This window comes from Panicum hallii, chromosome 1 (genome assembly GCF_002211085.1).
Source record: "Panicum hallii strain FIL2 chromosome 1, PHallii_v3.1, whole genome shotgun sequence".
NCBI classification, from domain to species: Eukaryota; Viridiplantae; Streptophyta; class Magnoliopsida; order Poales; family Poaceae; genus Panicum; species Panicum hallii.
In genome coordinates, this window is record NC_038042.1 from 13,752,145 (window position 1) to 13,771,281 (window position 19,137).

The 19,137-nt window shown below is 44.1% G+C and overlaps 1 protein-coding gene across 1 annotated transcript; it reads left to right on the top strand.

Moving 5' to 3' along the window:
* Positions 1 to 442: 442 nt before the first annotated feature.
* On the top strand, positions 443 to 18,704 carry LOC112902266 (structural maintenance of chromosomes flexible hinge domain-containing protein GMI1). The gene is made up of 16 exons (XM_025971249.1): positions 443 to 1,164; positions 1,457 to 1,814; positions 1,927 to 1,959; positions 2,245 to 2,331; positions 2,436 to 2,491; positions 7,999 to 8,082; positions 8,629 to 8,701; positions 11,824 to 11,879; positions 11,958 to 12,072; positions 12,178 to 12,245; positions 14,266 to 14,352; positions 15,161 to 15,211; positions 17,196 to 17,310; positions 17,392 to 17,444; positions 17,517 to 17,643; positions 18,629 to 18,704. Exons 1-11 carry the CDS (start codon positions 1,142 to 1,144, stop codon positions 14,282 to 14,284), a joined length of 972 nt encoding a protein of 323 aa, XP_025827034.1. The 5' UTR covers positions 443 to 1,141; the 3' UTR covers positions 14,285 to 14,352; positions 15,161 to 15,211; positions 17,196 to 17,310; positions 17,392 to 17,444; positions 17,517 to 17,643; positions 18,629 to 18,704.
* The last annotated feature ends 433 nt before the right edge of the window (positions 18,705 to 19,137 follow it).

The following is a 19,137-nucleotide window of genomic DNA, read 5'->3' on the forward strand; positions in this document are numbered from 1 at the left end:
AGCGCAAGTTTCCTGTTGGGATGCCCTGACCCGTGGTCTTCTTCATTTTTCCCTTCTCAGCATTCTAAAACCCATAAAATCCACTCAGGGTGTGTTCGTTTCCTACCCTCTAAAATTTAGATCCATCATATCAAAGAGAATCTTATCATTTAGAAGTATCAAATAAAATCTGTTTATAAAACATTTTGCACAGATGGGTGCTAATTCGCGAGACAAATTTAATGAGCCTAATTAATCCATAATTTGCCACAATGATGCTACAGTAATTATCCGCTAATCATGGACTAATATATCTCATTAGATTCGTCTCGCGAATTAGCCCTGAAGTTCTGCAATTAGTTTTGTAATTAGATTTTATTTAATACTTCTAAATGATAAAATTCTCTTTGATGTGATGGATGTAAACTTTAGAACCTTGCAAACCAACACACTCTCAGTCACTCCCCTTGCGTTTCCTCCTCGCATCAACTCCGCCCCCGCCTTCCTCCTCCATTGCAGAATCTTTTCTTCTCTGACGTCAAAAGCAACCTTTTTGTTCTTCCTGCTTCGAGGGGAGCGCGGAGGGCTTCGTGGGTCGCAGGGGAATAGCGGCGGCGCCGCCGGAAAGGGGCCTCTCGTCGCCGGTTATTATTAACTTCTTACTGCCTGTTTTTTTTTCATTTTCTTTTTCTTGTGCCGGGCGATTTTGGGTCGATCGGAGCGGAAAGATTTGCTCTTCTGTTCCTGCGCGGTGGGGTTTTCTCACCTTCGATTTGTTTTGATCCGGTGCGTAGAATTCTTTTTCTTGCTGCGCTTCTTGGGGTTTTTGTTGGGGTTTTTTCGCCCCTCGCCTCTTGATCGTACAATGGATAATTCTAGTGTGGGACTAGCCTGCTACTTTCCCATCCCTATTCTTTTCTTTGATGGAAAAAATGTACGATCTTTGGCTAATTTTTGGGTAACAGAAATCGATGTGCAAAATTGCTGCAAGGCACCGAGCATATTGCATTTCACGCTCTTGTATTGGGTCTCTTGTGTCTCGTCTATCGGTACGGGTTTTGATTTGTGCGCCGACCCGGGAATCCCCTTGCTGATCTTCCCAGAGGGAAAAACTATGGTGTTATAGTTTCTTTAATGTGGAACTGTGTAGCCCTCGCATGGGATGCGATCGCGCTTCATGCTCTGGTACTGGAGTTTTTACCTCAGTTCATGATCGGATTGTAATTTGTGCAGCGGTGCTTACATTTCCTTTTATTCCAGCTGGGGAAAACAGCATCGTTTAGCTCATATACATTCGAACAATTAAACCTGTATTTTTTCTTTCTTAAAGCATTTATCATGCTTCATGTTTGCATGCTCGGATTTGGATCGTTTTTTTTACTTGTTTCATTTCCTTTGTGCTGTTCTTTCTTCCATATTGAATTGTGCAAATCTCATATGAAAATAGTTTCTGCAATTTGTTCTGCATGGTGAGCAGGTCTTGCTCTAGGATGGCAGAGGCAAGCAGAGGAGCCAAGAGAAAGGCTTTATTACAGTATTCGGATGGGATTGAGGAAGAAGATGCTTCAAGAGTGTACCGGTTTCAGGTCCTGTTGCCAAGTGGTGTGATCATCAGCCTCACGCTGAACAACTCTGGCGAAGAGATGTCGGTTCGTGATGTCTTCTTGCATAGTGTCAAGAGGGAGTTGAACAGTGCCCCTGTGGGAGGTGGAAAGGTGCGGGAGATACACTGGGATGGCAATTATTTTTTAACGGACCTCCTTGACAGGAAGATTACAGAAAAAATCAAGTTGAGCAACTTTGACACCAAGAGTACAAACATATTAAGACTCCATGTGAGTCTCTAACCATTTCTATTTTCTATCGTAACAGCGGGTTAAGTTTTCATTCATGAGATGGCTCTGCATGCTATCAGCTGCTGTATTTGATATCTGTTTATTTTGTCAGAATGAAAAAGGAGGATTTGTCAGTACATTTGAGGTGAGTATGTGATGTAGTGCTATTTAGATTCTCTACTCTCACATTTAGCACTTCATTGCCTATTCTTGATACAATGTACTGAGAACTATAGACTTCTTTAAGAGTTCAGGCTCGCATCCTATCTTGCGAAGATACAATTTCTGCACTAGTATCTTGTTGCGAGCCTAAGATCCTCGTGCTTGTGTTCTGAATTCATAACTTTCAGAAATCAATTGAGTTCTGCCGATATAAACCTGTTGGACTAATCCCTATCTTAGTTCTTACTCGAACAATCGTTATCTACAGAATATGTGGGACCTTACCCCTCAGACTGATCTGGTTCAAGAGCTTCCTGCAGAATATAGCACTGAGAGCGCTCTTGTTGACCTTACTGTTAGTTTTCTTGTTAGAATCATATATTTTAATATCTGGTTGGTAACACTTTCTGATGGCCCCCTCCCTCAGCCCTTTTTTTTGTTCTATTTTGCTTTTCTCAGGATAATGCACTGCAAGCTGTGTGGTCAAATGGTAGAGGAGAAAGGAAGTTGATCAAGTTAGGACCCCATGCATTTATATTATTCCCATCAAAGTCCTAGCGTCTAAAAGAGCCAGATTTTTTTCCCGAATTAAAAGAATCATTCTTTTGATATTGTTTTCTTTATCCATTCAACTACAACCTGTATCATCAGTCTTTAATATTGTTTTCTTTATCCGTTCTACTTCAACCTGTATCTATACATTTTTTAGCTAGTAATCTATGTTTGACATGTAATGCCAAAAGAAAAGAAAATTGATAGCTGTTAGCAAAAGAAGCTACTACTGTTAGCAGATGAAGTCTGCAAAGTTGTTTTCCTAATCTGCTAGGTCAACAGGTTAAGAAATGTTGCTATGCTGCACTTTATTTATAGCTTGATTTTTTTTTCAATGGCTATTCGTATGAAGCCAGACAGTAGGGTGTTGGGTTTGAAGTTACCAGACAAGTAAAATTTCATTGAGGAAAGGCAATGAAAGAAAGAATTAACAACAGTTGAGCTAAAAGCTAAAACTCACATGGAATCTATGAGGAGGGATATTGTTAGTAGTGTATTCTAAAGAAAAGGCTTTAAATGGAAAAATGTGAGGGTACTAAAGTGCATTAATAAACAAAAAAAGTATAAAAAATAATAATGTAGATGTATCGGGCTTGATTTTTTTTTTGATCTGAAGAGGTCTCATTGTTCATTAGTGAAAGAGTATGGCTGGGAAAAATAGTAGATTGATTATGGGAGGAGCCCAAGGCTCAAGTACATATAGGCAAGGATATCCCTAAGAATAGGAAAGATCTAATCTAGGAGATCCTTGCCAAACATAACCAACTGACCAAAACCAGAGGGGGGAAGGCAGCCGCCGCACCTTGTAGGGTTGCAGCCGAACCACCTGGGCCCATTACCCTGTACATCATGCTAACACGCCCCCGCAGTCGGAACGTCGGTGGTTAGCCACGGACATTCAGACTGGACCGAAACTCGGAGAACACTGAAGAAGGCAGCCCCTTCGTGAAGACGTCGGTGAACTGGGATGTCGTGGGAACGTGAAGAACCCGCACGGCACCCATGGCTACCTTCTCATGAACGAAGTGAAGATCGATCTCGATGTGCTTCATCCGTTGATGCTGAACCGGGTTGGAGGACATGTAGACTGCGCTGACGTTGTCGCAGTAGACAAGGGTAGCACGGCGAAGCGGAATGTGGAGCTCGTGATGAAGCTGTCGGAGCCAAGAAGCCTCAGCAACACCATTGGCGACGGCGCGGTACTCGGCCTCAGCGCTGGAGCGGGACACGGTGTTCTGACGCTTGGAGGACTAGGAGACCAGGTTGTCACCAAGGAACACAGCATAGCCCGAGGTGGACTTGCGCGTATCGGGACAGCTAGCCCAGTCAGCATCAGAATAAACCACCAAGTCATCCTGGGTCGACGGTCGAAGATGAAGACCCAGGTGTAGAGTACCCCGAATGTAGTGAAGGATGCGCTTGAGAGCAGCCAGGTGGGGCTCTCGAGGGTCGTGCATGTAAAAGCAAACCTGCTGCACGGCGTAGGCAATGTTGGGCCGTGTGAAGGTCAGATACTGCAAGGCGCCGGCAAGACTCCGGTAGTCAGACGGGTCAGCAACTGGAGCTCCCGAGTCGGCAGAGACCTTGGGGCTGGTATCCACGGGCGTTGTGCATGGTTTGCACTCGGCCATCCCAGCACGATCCAAGATGTCAATCATGTACTGGCGCTGAGAGAGTACCATACCATCGGCACTGCGCTGAACCTGCATCCCGAGGAAGTGATGGAGTTCGCCCAAATCCTTCATGGCAAACTCCTGCTGGAGGGCTGAGATGACCTGCCGCAGGAGGTGTGTCAAGGAGGCGGTGAGGACGATGTCATCAACATAGAGGAGCAGGTAGGCCGTGTCAGTGCCACGGCGGTAGACAAACAGCGAAGTGTCCGACTTGGCTTCCACAAAACCAAGAGAGACCAGATGCGTGGCGAAGCGGCTGTACCAAGCACGGGGGGCCTGCTTGAGACCGTAGAGCGACTCGTTCAGACGACAGACAAAGTCGGGCCTGGCAGGATCCTTGAATCCGGAGGGCTGAGCTGCAAACACGGTCTCTGTCAAGGTGCCATGGAGGAAGGCGTTCTTGACATCGAGCTGGTGAACTGGCCACTGGCGAGAGAGAGCCAGAGAGAGCACTGTGCGAAACGTGGCGGGCTTGACGACCGGACTGAAGGTCTCGGCAAAGTCAATGCCTGGATGCTGGGTGAAGCCGCGAAGGACCCAACGTGCCTTGTAGCGCTCCAGAGAACCGTCGGCGTGGAACTTGTGTTTGAAGATCCACTTGCCCGTGACAATGTTGGCATGTTGCGGGCGAGGAACCAACTCCCAAGTCTGGTTCTGGAGAAGGGCAGCATGTTCTTCCTCCATAGCAGCCCGCCAATTGGGATCGGCAAGGGCGCCACGGAAGGTCTTCGGAACCGGGGACAGTGGCGCAGCATGGTACAAGGATGGTACGCGAAAACCGTCCTTGGCCCGAGTCGCCATGCTGTGCTGGTTCACTGTCGGGGGAACGACAATGGCACCCCGGGGCACCGGGGCCGGTGCTACAGGGGCGACTGGTGCTGTCGGAGGGACCGCAGCCTGCTTTGGGCGCCTGGAGTAGACGCGCAAGGCAGGAGCCGCGCGTGGCTGCGCCGGGAAGCCGGGTGGAGAAGCCGGTGCCGCGCGTGGCGTAGGACCCCGCACGTGGGAGTGCTGGAGAGGCCGTCGGTGCCGCGCGTGGCGCGGGGACGACGGGGATCGTGGCCGCGTGTGGCGCGGAGGATGGCGCGCCGGTTGGCGAGGACGGTGCACCACCCGCACATAGGAGTGCGGGAAATCCTGGTGGTACTGGTGGCGCAGGAAGCGGCTGCACGTCGGCATGGGGGCGTACAGCAACAGTGGTGGTGCCGGGAGGACCTGCAGGAGACACAGTCGGCAGCCCTATGGGAAGGGGCGCCGGGTTAGGGAATTCATCTAGGAAGGTGAAGTCCGCAGCAGTGGGAGGGGAGGTATGCTTAGCAAAGGGAAAAGCGGTCTCGTCAAAGAGAACATGACGGGAGATGATGATTCTATTTGTGGTAGGATCAAGACATCGATATCCCTTGTGGTGAGCGGAATAACCAAGGAAGATGCAGAGGGCAGAGCGCGGGGCAAGTTTGTGGGGAGCAGTGGCCGAAAGATTGGGGTAACACTTACAGCCAAAGACACGCAGATTATTGTATTATGGTGCACTGCCGAAGAGAGCAAAGTGCGGGCTCGAAAAATCCAGTGTCTTGGTCGGCAAGATGTTGAGGAGGAGAGTAGTAGTGTGCAACGCCTCAGCCCAATACAAAGGTGGCATGCTCGCCTGAAACAGAAGGGAGCGAATGACATCGTTAGTGGTACGAATAATCCGCTCAGCTCAACCATTCTGCGAGGACGTGTAGGGACACGACATGCGAAACTGAACGCCATTTGTGAGGAAGAAGGTGCGCGCTAGAGTTGTCGAACTCCCGGCCGTTGTCACTCTGGACGGCCTTGACGTGTGCGCCGAACTGGGTAGACACATAGGCGAAAAAGTTAGACAGGGTGGAAAACGTGTCAGATTTAAGCCGTAAAGGAAACGTCAACAGGTGATGTGAGCAGTCATCAAGAACAACTAAGTAATATTTGTAACCAGAGACACTAACAATGGGAGATGTCCATAAGTCACAATGAATAAGATCAAAGTTGTTTGATGCTCGAGACACTGAAGGACTAAAAGGAAGACGAACATGTCGTCCTAGCTGACACGCATGGCACAAATACTCCAAACTTTTATTACAACCAGGAGCCGAAGTGAGTTAGGAGAGGGCCTCGCGACCAGGGTGGCCGAGGCGACGGTGCCACAGGGAGGATGACGTGGAGCTGGCAACAAGGGAGTGAGCCACGAGCAGCTGCAGCGGGTAGAGCGGACCGGAGCTATTGCACCTGATGATCACGTTCCGTGAGAGAAGATCCTTCACAGAACAACCATACGGGTCAAACTCCACAGAACAATTGTTATCAGTAGTGAATTGGCGAACAGAAATAAGATTCTTGATAAGCTGAGGCGAAACAAGAACATTATTTAGAACAAGGGAGCCAAGGTGCGTCGAGCCGGTGGCGGTGACAGGAAGGAGTGAACCATTACCGACAACAATGGAGGTGGGAGAGGGATACCGAGGGGTTGAGGAGTGAGAGAGAGTACCATCATGGGAGGTCATGTGGGAAGAAGCACGTGTAACAAGGTACCAGTCGTTGTTCGCCGGCGGAGTGAGAGTGACGGTGCTGAACGTGGAGGCCAGAGAATTCTGGTCCCAGAGCGGAGACCCCACCATGGGCTGGTACTGCGCCGGCTGCTGCTGCTGTTGGTACTGCGCCGACAGGAAGGCCTGCTGTTGGAGCGGGTGCAGCTGCTGGGCCAGCAGCGCCTGCTGTTGGGCTCGCTGCTGCTGGGGGCCGACGCGCCCCTGGGGAAGCTGGGCCAGAGGAGGCGCACGGGGACCGGCCCACATTTGGATGGACCCGGTCCACGGGTTGAAGAACGACGGCCAGCCGCCGCCAGGCGCAGCAGCCGTGCCGGGCGTAGAGGAGGAGCCGGAGGAGGGAGCGCCGCTGCCAGGCGCAGCAGTGCCGCCTGAGTAGGTGCGGTGGTCCTTCGGCTTCTTCCTCATCTTCTGCTTGGGGGCGGCCAGACGAGGAGGACCGCTGCTGGTCGGCGCGGACGAGCTCGGCGGCTGCGTTGCGTGCCGCGGATGCAGCAGCGGCCTCCTGCTCGGCCGCCTGGGCTTCAGCGAGGGCGGCGCGGCGAGTCTCGGCGAGCTGCTGCTTCGCGGCGTCGGCGTCGCAGCGAGCCTGCTCAGCAGGGTCGACAACGGAGGCGGCAGGGTTCCCGATCATACTGCAGCACGGCTAGAGCGTGCAGGGGCAGCGGAAGGGCGAGAGGGGAAGATCCCGGTCTCTGATACCATGAAAGAGTATGGCTGGGAAAAATAGTAGATTGATTATGGGAGGAGCCCAAGGCTCAAGTACATATAGGCAAGGATATCCCTAAGAATAGGAAAGATCTAATCTAGGAGATCCTTGCCAAACATAACCAACTGACCAAAACCAGAGGGGGGAAGACAGCCACCACACCCTGTAGGGTTGCAGCCGAACCACCTGGGCCCATTACCCTATACATCACGCTAACAATTAGTATTAGTATGGCAATAAGCAGTTAGCTACATTGAGTTGCTCTATTTCCATGATATTCATTCATTAGTATTAGTATGACAATAAGCAGATAGCTACATTGAGTTGCTCTATTTCCATGATATTCATACATAATGATGCTTTTTGCTGTCGGTGTTATGAGACTATACTTATGATCCTACATTATTTAGAGTTTTGTCTTCAAGTTTGCTTCCATAGCGTTACAGTATTTAATTTTTGGGTCATACATGTCTTCCAGACTGCACAAACTTGGTATAGTTACTGAAACTTGAATCTTCTTACAGGATAACTCTTGACAAAGAAAAGATTGTGTTTTTTGACACTGGTAGGGGAATGGATGTTTCAGATGGGAACTCTATCTCTAAATGGTAATGTGGGAAGCTCAAAAATGATATATTTCTATGGGTCATTTTTTATGCTGTGAACCATGCTGGGAGACTGGGAGTACTGGGGATGTAGTGAGTGCTTTGTTTAATAACATGACTTGTAGTATTCAGGCTTATTTAACGTTAAATACTTGATGACCAAAGTGACAGCAAAGGCTCCAATGTTGGAGTGGCTGAATAGTTCTGCTTCTGCACACTTGATTGAATCTAAAACTATGATATCTAGATCACACAATTCTATAAATTCTTCTGTCCAATTAATATGAACCAGAGCTAACAGACAAGAGTACTTCATTCTTTTTCTTTATTTGATTCTCAACAATTGATACTTGGATCTATATTTGTTGGAAGTGTACATGAGAAAAAAAGTGGTTTTATTAAGTTTTGAACAATCTTGTAACATTCTTTCAAGTTTCAATTTTATGAAGTATATAGACCGCACTAGTACTTGTTTTTTAATGTTTTTTCGTACCATTTTCTTCCATATAATTAATAGTATGTTAATAATTAATCTGACATATTGTACAGGGGTACAATGTGTTCTTCTAACCATAGAGTATTTCGGCAGAAAGGTATTGGTGGGAAAGCACCATATCTATTGGTGAGAATACTTGACTGACTCGAGACTCCAATTTATTTCAGTTGCATTGCATTGTATTTGAAAAAGGCTATTATTGTTTAGATAGAATCCTGACTATGCAAATGTGCAGATATTAATTCGAGAAAAGATATTTCAAGTTGACCAAATTGTGCAGAGTCATCCACATTTTGGTTGTTTGGATTATGGTTCAGGAAATGGGATTAGATATAAAAACCAGAACCTGGCAGCCGCACCCCCAAATTGAGCAGTTTTTCTTTCTTTCGTTTTTTTTGTTTTTTTTTGAAGAAGTGAGGCTCTTCTAGAGTGGTGGCACCGGCCGTATTTACTTGTTACTCTGCTAGCATGTGAACTTAATTGAAAAACCTTCCTTGGCCTTGTGGCCAAGAACTCGTGGAATGTCCTAAGTTGGCTGTGGCAGTCGATTTGGTGGTGCATGGTTGTTCCATAACTGTGTTTGAGGGTAGCCACTGTGGTTGGCCACTGGTTTGCGTTGACACCCTAATGCCAGCAAGCTGAGGACAACCATGGTGGGGGCATGAGCTGAGAGAGAAACATGGATGTGGGTATGGATATTAATGTGGACACTAGACACCATGCCAGCTAAAGATGGCACGTTGTTGCCACGTTTGACAAAAACCATGGTGAACAAGAATGAGTCACTCTATGGTCATGAAGTGGGTGGTTTAGAAATTGGGGGTTGACTTTTGGACTTGGGCAACAATTTATGTAGATCCACATTTATTTTCTATAGGAAAAAGCATATTGGCATTCCACCTTTTTAAAAAGTGCTTGACATTGAAGTTCCCATAGCCCATCTTTTTAGAACTGTGTATAATATACTTGCATTTTTCTACATTTTAAGATGCAATGCAGTTTAGTCCTTTGTTGACACTAATCAACGTTACATAGTTTTTGACAACACCAGTTTGAGTTAAAGAAGTTGCCTGGCTCCATATTGTGAGATAATCCATGTGTTTTGCTTTATTTTGTTTTGATCAGTAGGGTCAGATGTATTTTGCTTAGATATCTTACCTACTAAGTTTCTTAGGCAGCAAGCCATATAGATAGCTGTAGAAGCTTTTAGACAGCAGTAGATAGCTGTCCCAAGTAGCAGTAGCAAAATTGGTTTTTGCCTTATCTGAACAGCAGCAGGAAAATTCCAATTTGCGTGTTTGCAACTTGTGCAAACTGACCCTATAAGTTATATATAGGAACCATATATCAATGGAAAAAGCAGCTTCACTGCAAAAAATCACTCCTCTCATTTTTGTCTCTCTCCTGTTCTTAACAGAACAGAATTAATCCTAAGCTAAAGAATCTAACAATTGGTAGAGCTTAAGGTGGACAGCAAGTCTGCCTTGACACTGGCTAAGAACCCCGTCTTCCATGAGCGCAGCAAGCACATCGAGCTCCGCTATCACTTCATCAGGGGCTGCTTGGATGATGGAAGAATTAGCACCACATGCATCCCCACTGCGGACCAACTCGCTGACATCCTCACCAAAGCACTTGGGCGAGTCAAATTCCAAGAGCTAAGATCAAGGATTGGAATGGTCCAGACTCATTAGATAGAAACACAAGGATTAGGGGAGAATTGTGAGATAATCCATGTGCTTTGTTTTGTTTTGACCAGTAGGGTCAGATGTATTTTGCTTAGATATCTTAGCTACTAAGTTTCTTAGACAGCAAGCCATATAGATGGCTGTAGAAGATTTTAGACAGCCTTAGATAGCTGTCCCAAGTAGCAGTCTGAACAGCAGCAGGAAAATTCCAATTTGGGTGTTTGCAACTTGTGCAAACTGACCCTATAGGTTATATATAGGAACCATATATCAATGGAAAAAGCAGCTTCACTGCAAAAAACCACTCCTCTCATTTCTATCTCTCTCCTGTTCTTAATAGAACAGAAGTGATCCTAAGCTAAAGAATCTAACACATATTTATAGTTTCTCTTTTTCATCTTCCTTTTCATATGGAAATATGCCACGCTTCTCCATAAACCTTCTTTATGTTTTGGTTTGAAAACGTCATTGAAAGCAAGTATGGCTCGGGATAATAGATTGATTAGGGTGCAAAGCACAGGTACAATATATATAGGCAAGGATATGCTAGGTTTATAGAAATAAGACCAATCAGTGGAGATCCTTGCCCAATCTAGGCACTCAACCTATAGCTATCCCAGGGCGGCGGACGCATGGCTAACAGGCCTGTGTGCAGTGGTGGAGGGCCCGGTATTGCTAGGTATTTCTCGGGCAATACCTCGGCCCAGCCCAACTTCACCCTGTAAAAAAAAACTAACCCTATCTGCTGCCGCACGACCTGCACGACGTCTTCGACCCGGACGACGCTGCACCGTCCTCGTCGGAGCCGTCCGCGGCCGCCGCCGGCGCCTCGAAGCAGCACGACCGCGTGTCCTCGGTGTTGCCCTCGCAGCCACCGGCGGCCGCGCGGGGCGGCTGCAGGAGCTGCTCCAGCGTGGCGCAGAGGCCGGCTGCGACGGCCTCGTGGCTCCTGGCGATGCCCATCCACACCTGGCACTCGGCGCCCGCTTGCCGGGCCTTCTCCTCCAGCTCCGGCGCTCCGCGTTGCGGCGGAGCGCGCGCCCCACCTCGGCCTCCGCCGCACGCAGCCGCCTCGACGCGGCGCGGGCATTGGCGCCGCTCCGGCTACCCCCGCCTCCAGCTCCAGCGGCTCCAGCCCGCCTCGCACCGTCGCACGCCGGCATGCATTTTCTTAGCTCGTTGTCTTGGCAATACCTTGATTTTGTGGCGTCCTCCGCAACTGTCTGTGTGGCCACCTGCCCAGCGGCCCAAGGGGCCGGCTTGACCTCATCGTCTAACAATCATGAATATCTTAATTCCAAATATTTTTTATACAGAAGGAAGTTAATGTGTTGGTATTTATGTATTAATTAAATCAGCCATCCACATGCCTGAACCAACGAGGCTTTTATATTCCCTAATAATATTACTTTGTTGATGCCTTTTAAATTTTCATTATTTTTTTTATTTTTTCCTTGTTGGTTGCTCATGTTGGGTTTCATCTCTACTGTACCCAACTTGCTTGGGACTAAAAGGCTTCGTTATTGTTGTACTTATCTGTTTTTTTGTTAGATATTGCAGCCCTTCTTTGGGATGTTTGGTTATTGTGGAACTATTGCTTCAATGCATCTTGGAAGGTATGCTTTTATCACATAATTTAGGTAGAAAGTTGTGGTTGTGCTTGATGAGCTTGTTGTGTTTCTTCTATGCACCAGAATTGCTATTGTTTCCTCTAAAACTAAGGAATCTAGAAAAGTGTTTACCTTACACCTATCAAGGGAGGCCTTGCTGAAAAAAACATTATCTAAGAATTCCAAACACACTTGGAAGGTTCTCTCTCTCTCTCTCTCTCTCTCTCTCCCCAATTTTTGCTTGCTTGCTACTTTATTTGCTGTACTTTCCAAAGTAAATCAGATCAGTACCTCTGGATTGCAGACTGCTGGAGGAGTTAGGAACCATCTAAAGAGGAGATGCTGTTGTCACCACGCCAGAGTTTTACCCAGGTGGTTACATGGCATTTTCGAATCACTTTCCAAATGTTCTGGTCTCCTGAAAGTGTGTCCTGTGTCGAATACAGTTCCCAGAAAAAATTGATGTGATAAGTAACATAAGTTTCCTATACCAGTTTGCTGGGATATATTTGCTCACTTAATATTTCATGGCGAAATTGTCCTTTCCATATGCGCACTCATATTTCAGTGAAAACTCTCCAATCGAGATATATTATCAAAAACACTATGTTGTGTGTCAAAGGGAGTATCTGTTCCCACGTATTCCACACGCACCCCTTCCCAGCAGAAATGAGGAGTTGCAAGGAACATGGCCCTATTAGACTATGATTGTGATTTTGGTGATTGTGTGACAACCTAGTCAATGGGACTAACGAGTTTATGAGCTCAAGTTTGTAGGATTTCTAGGTCCCATGGATGGAGTCCAATCCATATACAAGATGGTTCAAATCACTGTCAAGATGTCCAAGTTGTAGTGAAAATGCAGCCGAGATGATTTGGACAAGGTTCAGTATGATTATATGCGTCGGTTAAACCGACGGCATGAACTTATAACGGTTTGGTGCTTTGGTGAGTTGATATGACAATCAAGTGAAGAAATCACAGTAGCACCGGTTGAACCGATGCTATAAGAATGGAGGCGTCGGTGCAATGAGGAGATGACATGGCAATCAAGTGAAGAAATGACAGAGGCACCGGTTAAATCGGCGGTGCAAAAGAAGGCGCGGGCGCAAGTATGCTGTGGTTACTCAGTACGCATGTTTTGGTTCCAGAATGGTTTCCAAGCAAAGTCTTCAGCACCGGTTAAACCGACAGTCGTTGGTGCATGGTGTTGGTGCAATGACGTCAGCAGAGGATAGAAGTTGGGAGTTCAACGGCTAGTAAGCAGGCTGAGTGTAACCGGTTAAACCAATGGTGGCGACTAGTTTAACTGACGCTTTATGCTTTTCTGAGTAAAAGCAAGCAACGGCTATGAGCTGCCCTCTAACCTATATAAGGCCTCACCCCAGATCATTTGAGGTTGCTGGAGTTTGTGAGAAGCCTCTTGCACTCAGAAGAAGTCCTCCAAGTGAGAGTGCTAGGCTTGCTCTAGTTAGAGTGAGAGTGCAAGGTGTAGTTGTTTTGTGTGCTGGTTCTTGAATGGACCAAAGCTTGTATCTCGGTGTGCCGGCCCCTTGGAGTTCTTGGTAGCTCGCTGGCAAGTCATTGACCCTCCGGTTTGGTGTGGTGCGGCGATGACGGCTTTGTGCGGGGGACGTGGAGACCCCCTTCCTTCATGGCGAAGTTTCTTAGTGGAGACGGCATCGAGGTGACCGGAGACTTGGCGTGAGTCTTGGTGGCTAAGCCTTTGTGGCAAATCAAGAAGAGTCCTGGAAGAGACTTGGTGACCGGAAAGTAATATTCTTAGTGATTGCTTCAACAACGTGGACTATGGGTGGCTTTATGCCTACCGATACCACGGGATAAATCCGCGCGTCAAGAGCTTGCTTCCTCTCATGGGGTTCTTTAAGCTTTCGCATTTCATACTTGCAATCTTATGTACTTTTACATTCATGGAGTAGTATCTTGATAGAATTGGCTATAGGTTGCAAAACTCTTTGGGATGAGATTTTGTCACTAGAAGAAACCTAGTTGCACATCTAAATAGCATGTTCTAGTTTATATTTTGTGCAAACTAGTTGAGCCATAGATTAAGATTTTAAGAAAGGTCTAATTCACCCCCTTCCCCTCTTAGGCTATGAGCACCGATTCCTTTAAGGAGTTGAGCTTCCATAAGAGCTTCATTTAAAAAAAGAATTAAACATTGCTGTGACTGGTTGGAAAAATATTTTACTTATTAGTTAGTTAGTCATATATACTTCTTTCACTTTCCATGTTGCAACCTACTTTCACCTTTCTGTTCTTTACAATCAGTTTTAAGAAATGAATCCAAATAGAAACTTTGTCTAGTTTGATAATGTTTTGTCAAGTTGTTCACCTTTTGCTGTGCATGTGTTTTTGTTCACATTCACAGGTGGAGATTTGTGGGTTGAAAAAACATCTGGAAGTAGACAGACTTCTTGGTTTTTTGAAGGACATCTATTTCCCATATATCCAGCAGGTTGTTATGTGAATTTATTCCATACTAGAAACTAGTGAGATAAATTTCCATTTTGTCTTAGCAGGATTAAGTTTCTTTTCTTCAGGTACTTAATTTTGTAGTTTACATTTTTGCACTGTATTTGGTTAGGTCTATTGTTAACATGAATAGGTGCGTTTGTTCTATGAATCCATTATGAACTGAAAGATTTTCGTGCTGAGTTTTTCTGACACCAGCAAGAGCGACATTGTTCAACGGTTTAGTTGTTTGTAGAATATTAAGACAATAGACAGAAGCCCAAAGCCATTGAACCTTTTGACTAGGTCCCGGAAACCAATCTGTGCAATGAAGACATTATAATTAAATTGATATAATAATACTCATTAGCATCTGTCCTCACATATTTGGAATGCGCAATGCACCCATATAGTGTGGCCATTTTGTAAATTGTTTTTATTTAACCAAGATTAACTGGTGAGTTTCTCAAGATCCAAGTAAAGAAGTACAAGCTTGAAACTAAGCTTGAGATGAGGCGTCCAGATAATCACCTGCTACTGGCCTGGCCTTATGGGTCTTCTTGGCGGTCACAAAACTCCTTTTCAAAATAATAACATTAACACTGGTCTCAAGCTGTGGCTGGGCTGCAAGTTGAATTTCTGAATTCAAGAGGATCGTTAATAGCTCATCCGAGTCAAGCTATTTTGATTGCTGTACTGATGCACTTCATTTTACATGTTTTATTTGTCAATACTTTCTTGTGGAGAGTGTATTTGCAAAATAAGCCTAATTGGTGGTATTATACTAATGTGATTTATTTAAATTTGTTCAGTATGATGAGGATACTGAATAAATGAATACAAGAAACCCAGTTGAATTCGAGGTTTGTCTTTTATTCCCTGTCAGTATTTCAAGCCTCAATATCAGACTGCTATTCATTAGTTAAATTTGGAAATATAGGTATGTTTGTTAGATTCCCTTTCAGTGCTACAAGCCTCAATAGGATGTTTATCAAGTGCTTGGTTGTTCTAAAATGATTGTGTTTGCAGATTTTCATCTGTAGCTATGTGTTGTTAAAGTCTATTGTATACCTTGTTAATATTCTCTTTTAGGTTGCTATATGCATATCTTCGGCACTCATGTGTATATGCTATCCTATTGGACCTTGTAATCTCATCATAACAGTTATTACTAAGTCTATATTCCTGGATTGCTCATTTTATTTAAACTGATAAATATTCAAGTTTAGAACGCCTCCATTGTTGATTTATATAGGTAACTGGTGGCAGGGAGGTAGTTAGATAATTGGGATGTGAAAGGATCCAGAATAAGACTTGGGCTGTGATGCCTGTGTAACAAGACATTTTAAACTGTTAAGAGCTTCTTCCCATTTTATTGGTCTTGCTTACTCTTCTCTTTTCCATCTAGCCTCAGAGCTACCCTCCCCCTTGTCATTCTAAACTTCTTTTCTGCTCTCTCTGACTTTGGAAGAAGTCATAGTTGGTACCGACAAAAAAGGTCCTAGTTGGTAGGACATTACGGGTCTGTTTGGTTTGTGGCCCTATGTATCCAGTCCAAAATTTGGCCATGCCCAAGAATTTAAGGCTTTTATTTGGTTTCATGCCAAAATTTGGCTTGCTCAAGAAAAATTTGGCTGGCCAAACCATATCCCTCACAGAAGCTGAGCAAGAATTTGGTGGCCCGAGCTGCCTGGGCAGCCAATGCCCATACAGGGGTGATCTGTCACAAGGAGAGAGGTGTCTTACCTTGCATTAATTGGATGAAAACCTTCCAATGATCTCTTAATCCACAATTTCATTTCTTATTCCATTTAAAGTAACTTACTCTATACATTTAAATCTGCAATTTAAGATTTATATTGAATATATTTTAGTGTAAAAAATATTGTCATATAGGGCCCACATATCATATGCATAAGAACAAACTTTGGCATGGTCACATTCCAAATACATCCTCCTTTCACAAAATTTGTCCATGCCCTTGGTTTGGCCCTGCCCAAATTTTGGCTTGGAATAGTGGGGACACAATCGAAACAGATCCTATCAACCTGGCCAATCAATCCAGAAATAACCAGCATACACTTTCCTTTCTCGGAATATGTAAATTTGACAATAAAGTCTATTTTTTTGTGTGATAAGATTGGCTACCACAACTTACTTGGGACTAAAAGGCTTTGTTATTGTTGTGGTAAGATTAGCACCTGAGTGTGGAATACATGACTGCACGGGCAGTATTAAAATTACGACTATGCTGTGTTCTTAATAGATGGCTGCTGGCTGTTGTGATATGTTCAACATTTGACAATACTACCTTTATTCAATTTTTTCATCAAATATTACAAGTTTATTTTCCAAAATTAATAAGTTTTAAGCTGTGTAAACTTTTATGCAAGTGGAGTATTGAAGAAAATTGCATAAACAAAAGATTGAGAATACACGAAAGTGATATCAATATAAGCCAACTTATGCTGATTGTGGTTTTTCCCTTTATGGATATATTATAACCTTAACCATGACATCAAAGCCTACAACTCCACATGAAATCCATGGGTACATTGTGTACATATATCAAGTGCAAATGTATTTCAATGGTGGTCATGAAAGCTCATGTGTATTGTTTGCTGAGACGTGAATGGAGCAAGCTTACTGGTTCTTGGGAATATGAGTGCCTCGTAAATATTTTTCTTTTACTTTTACGAGTCTGGCCTTTCCAATCCTCACTAAATAGTCCACATGGAAAGTTTGCATGGCTGCAATCAAATGCTCAATATGCCATAGAAAATGTGCACCTCTATCTATCATTCTTTTTGTTTTTTGAGGTGCCTTGTTGTTGATGATATCTTTCAGGTGAATGGTGTAAATTTAGCAGAAGTACAAGAGGGTGAAGTCACAGTAACTAATTTGCACTCTTCAAATGGTCCTGATTTTATTGTGCACCTAAACTTTACATAAATAACAGCAGGTAATATATCTCTTGCATTGAAATTAGGATACGATAATTTTTCTTTATTTGCCTTAGTTTGTTTCCATGTTGTATTCTTAGCTTCTTGTCAAGCCCATGCGCGGTTGAAGTGTGTCTACTTTCCGATTACAAAGGTATTAACGAATTTGTAATGAGCTATGAACATATTGAAGTGTGTCTATACTAACTTTATGTTCTTTTTAAAGAAAAGAATCTATAGATTCGATCTTGGAAAAATCAAGGAATAATGGCTATGAAATGAAAGAGAACTTCGCCAACTTCTCTCGTGTATCAATTCGTCAACTTGGGCATTTACTTCCTGATGCTAGATGGGTAACACTATTAAAGGCACATCCTAATTTTGTCCGGAATTATGATGTGTTCTTTGTGAAACATTTATCTGATTTAACATAAATAAATAAGAAGCCCATTTTTGGCGCAAAGCATTCTGTCACCTTGCATCCGTACTAATGTTTTTCCTTTACTGGTCTTGCTTTTTAATCTACTCTTGTAGCATCCTAGCATTTCTTTACCTTTCGTGGTTCATGCTAATGAAATCTTACAATTTCTCATAAGCTGCCAATAGTGAAGATCTTAGCACCTATCATTTTCTGTGTATTTTAATATTGTAATCATGGGACTCATTTTTTTGAAAATTGATTTGGAATATTCCATATACCTTTTGCACAGCTTTGCATGTAAACAAATTAGGTTATCATGATATTGAGCTTGCCTGCTTGCACTTAAATCATTACAGCCCATTTGATTAACTGATTGGCTTGATAACAAAATCTGGTACTATGCCAAGATAGAGTTACCCGCAAAACCCTTTGTTGCCTCAATTGTTTGATACCTTTTGATAATGCCGATTGCCGACCAGCCCACAACATTCAATTGGTACAAATAGTTGATGCACTCAGTATCCTTCAGGGTCTGCCCAATTGACCAAGTTGTCTTTTGGTTTGACTTTGGAGATACTTCTCATTCTCAACTGTAATGATATGTTTCTATCCCCCTTGTTACGGATCCTAAAGAGGATTCATGCTTGGGAAAATCATAATTGAGAGGAAATTGTTAACTTGATCACATTGAACTCATAAAATTAATATGATTTGCCTCTTATTTCCAGCACAATAGATACCAATTTCATTACATGATTCCTCTTTTATATTTGGATGGAAATTATCTTGCATGGATATTGGCAGACTTAATGCATATGAAACTCATAGAGAGCATCCAAACAGAGTACTTTGCATTAACTGCTTGATTTGCCCTTTTCCTTTAATCTTTTTACCACATCATGATTTATTCACTGTAGGGTCCTCTTCCATTCATGGAAGCTAAATACAGAAAAGGCCATAAGGCTGAGTTCTTTAGAAGATGCTGCAAGAGGGTAAAATGCTTTGTAGGTAAGCTTAACATACCACTACCTGTTACCAGACAACCAACTTTATCGATGCGTTAACTTGGATAGTTTTGTTCTGAAAAACCAAGAAAGCTACATTTTGGATATTCACTAACTTGTGAACTTAAAACTTAGTTTCCCATTAACCTTGCATCCTTTTGTTTTAACTTGGGATAGTTTTGAATTTGACAATTTGTATTTTTGCAACAAACAAGTTTACACAGTCAAACTGGAAATGCTATGTTGTTTGCACATGCTTATCTTAGTAGACCAAAGTCCAAACATGGTAGTTGTTTTGGCAGTGTGGAGAGGATTGCTTCAAGATCATATATAACCTCACATCCATAGCAGTGATAATTAACCTGCTGGTTATGCCACATCAAACTACACCCAGCCACATACCTTTCAACTCAGCAACAAAG

Bases quoted from the DNA above. Each gene is read 5' to 3' on its own strand.
- LOC112902266 (XM_025971249.1), top strand. From the start codon at position 1,142: ATGCGATCGCGCTTCATGCTCTG. The intron at 2,492-7,998 runs GTTAGGACCCCA...ATCTTCTTACAG, and splicing joins GGAGAAAGGAAGTTGATCAA to GATAACTCTTGACAAAGAAA. The intron at 11,880-11,957 runs GTATGCTTTTAT...TCTATGCACCAG, and splicing joins GCTTCAATGCATCTTGGAAG to AATTGCTATTGTTTCCTCTA.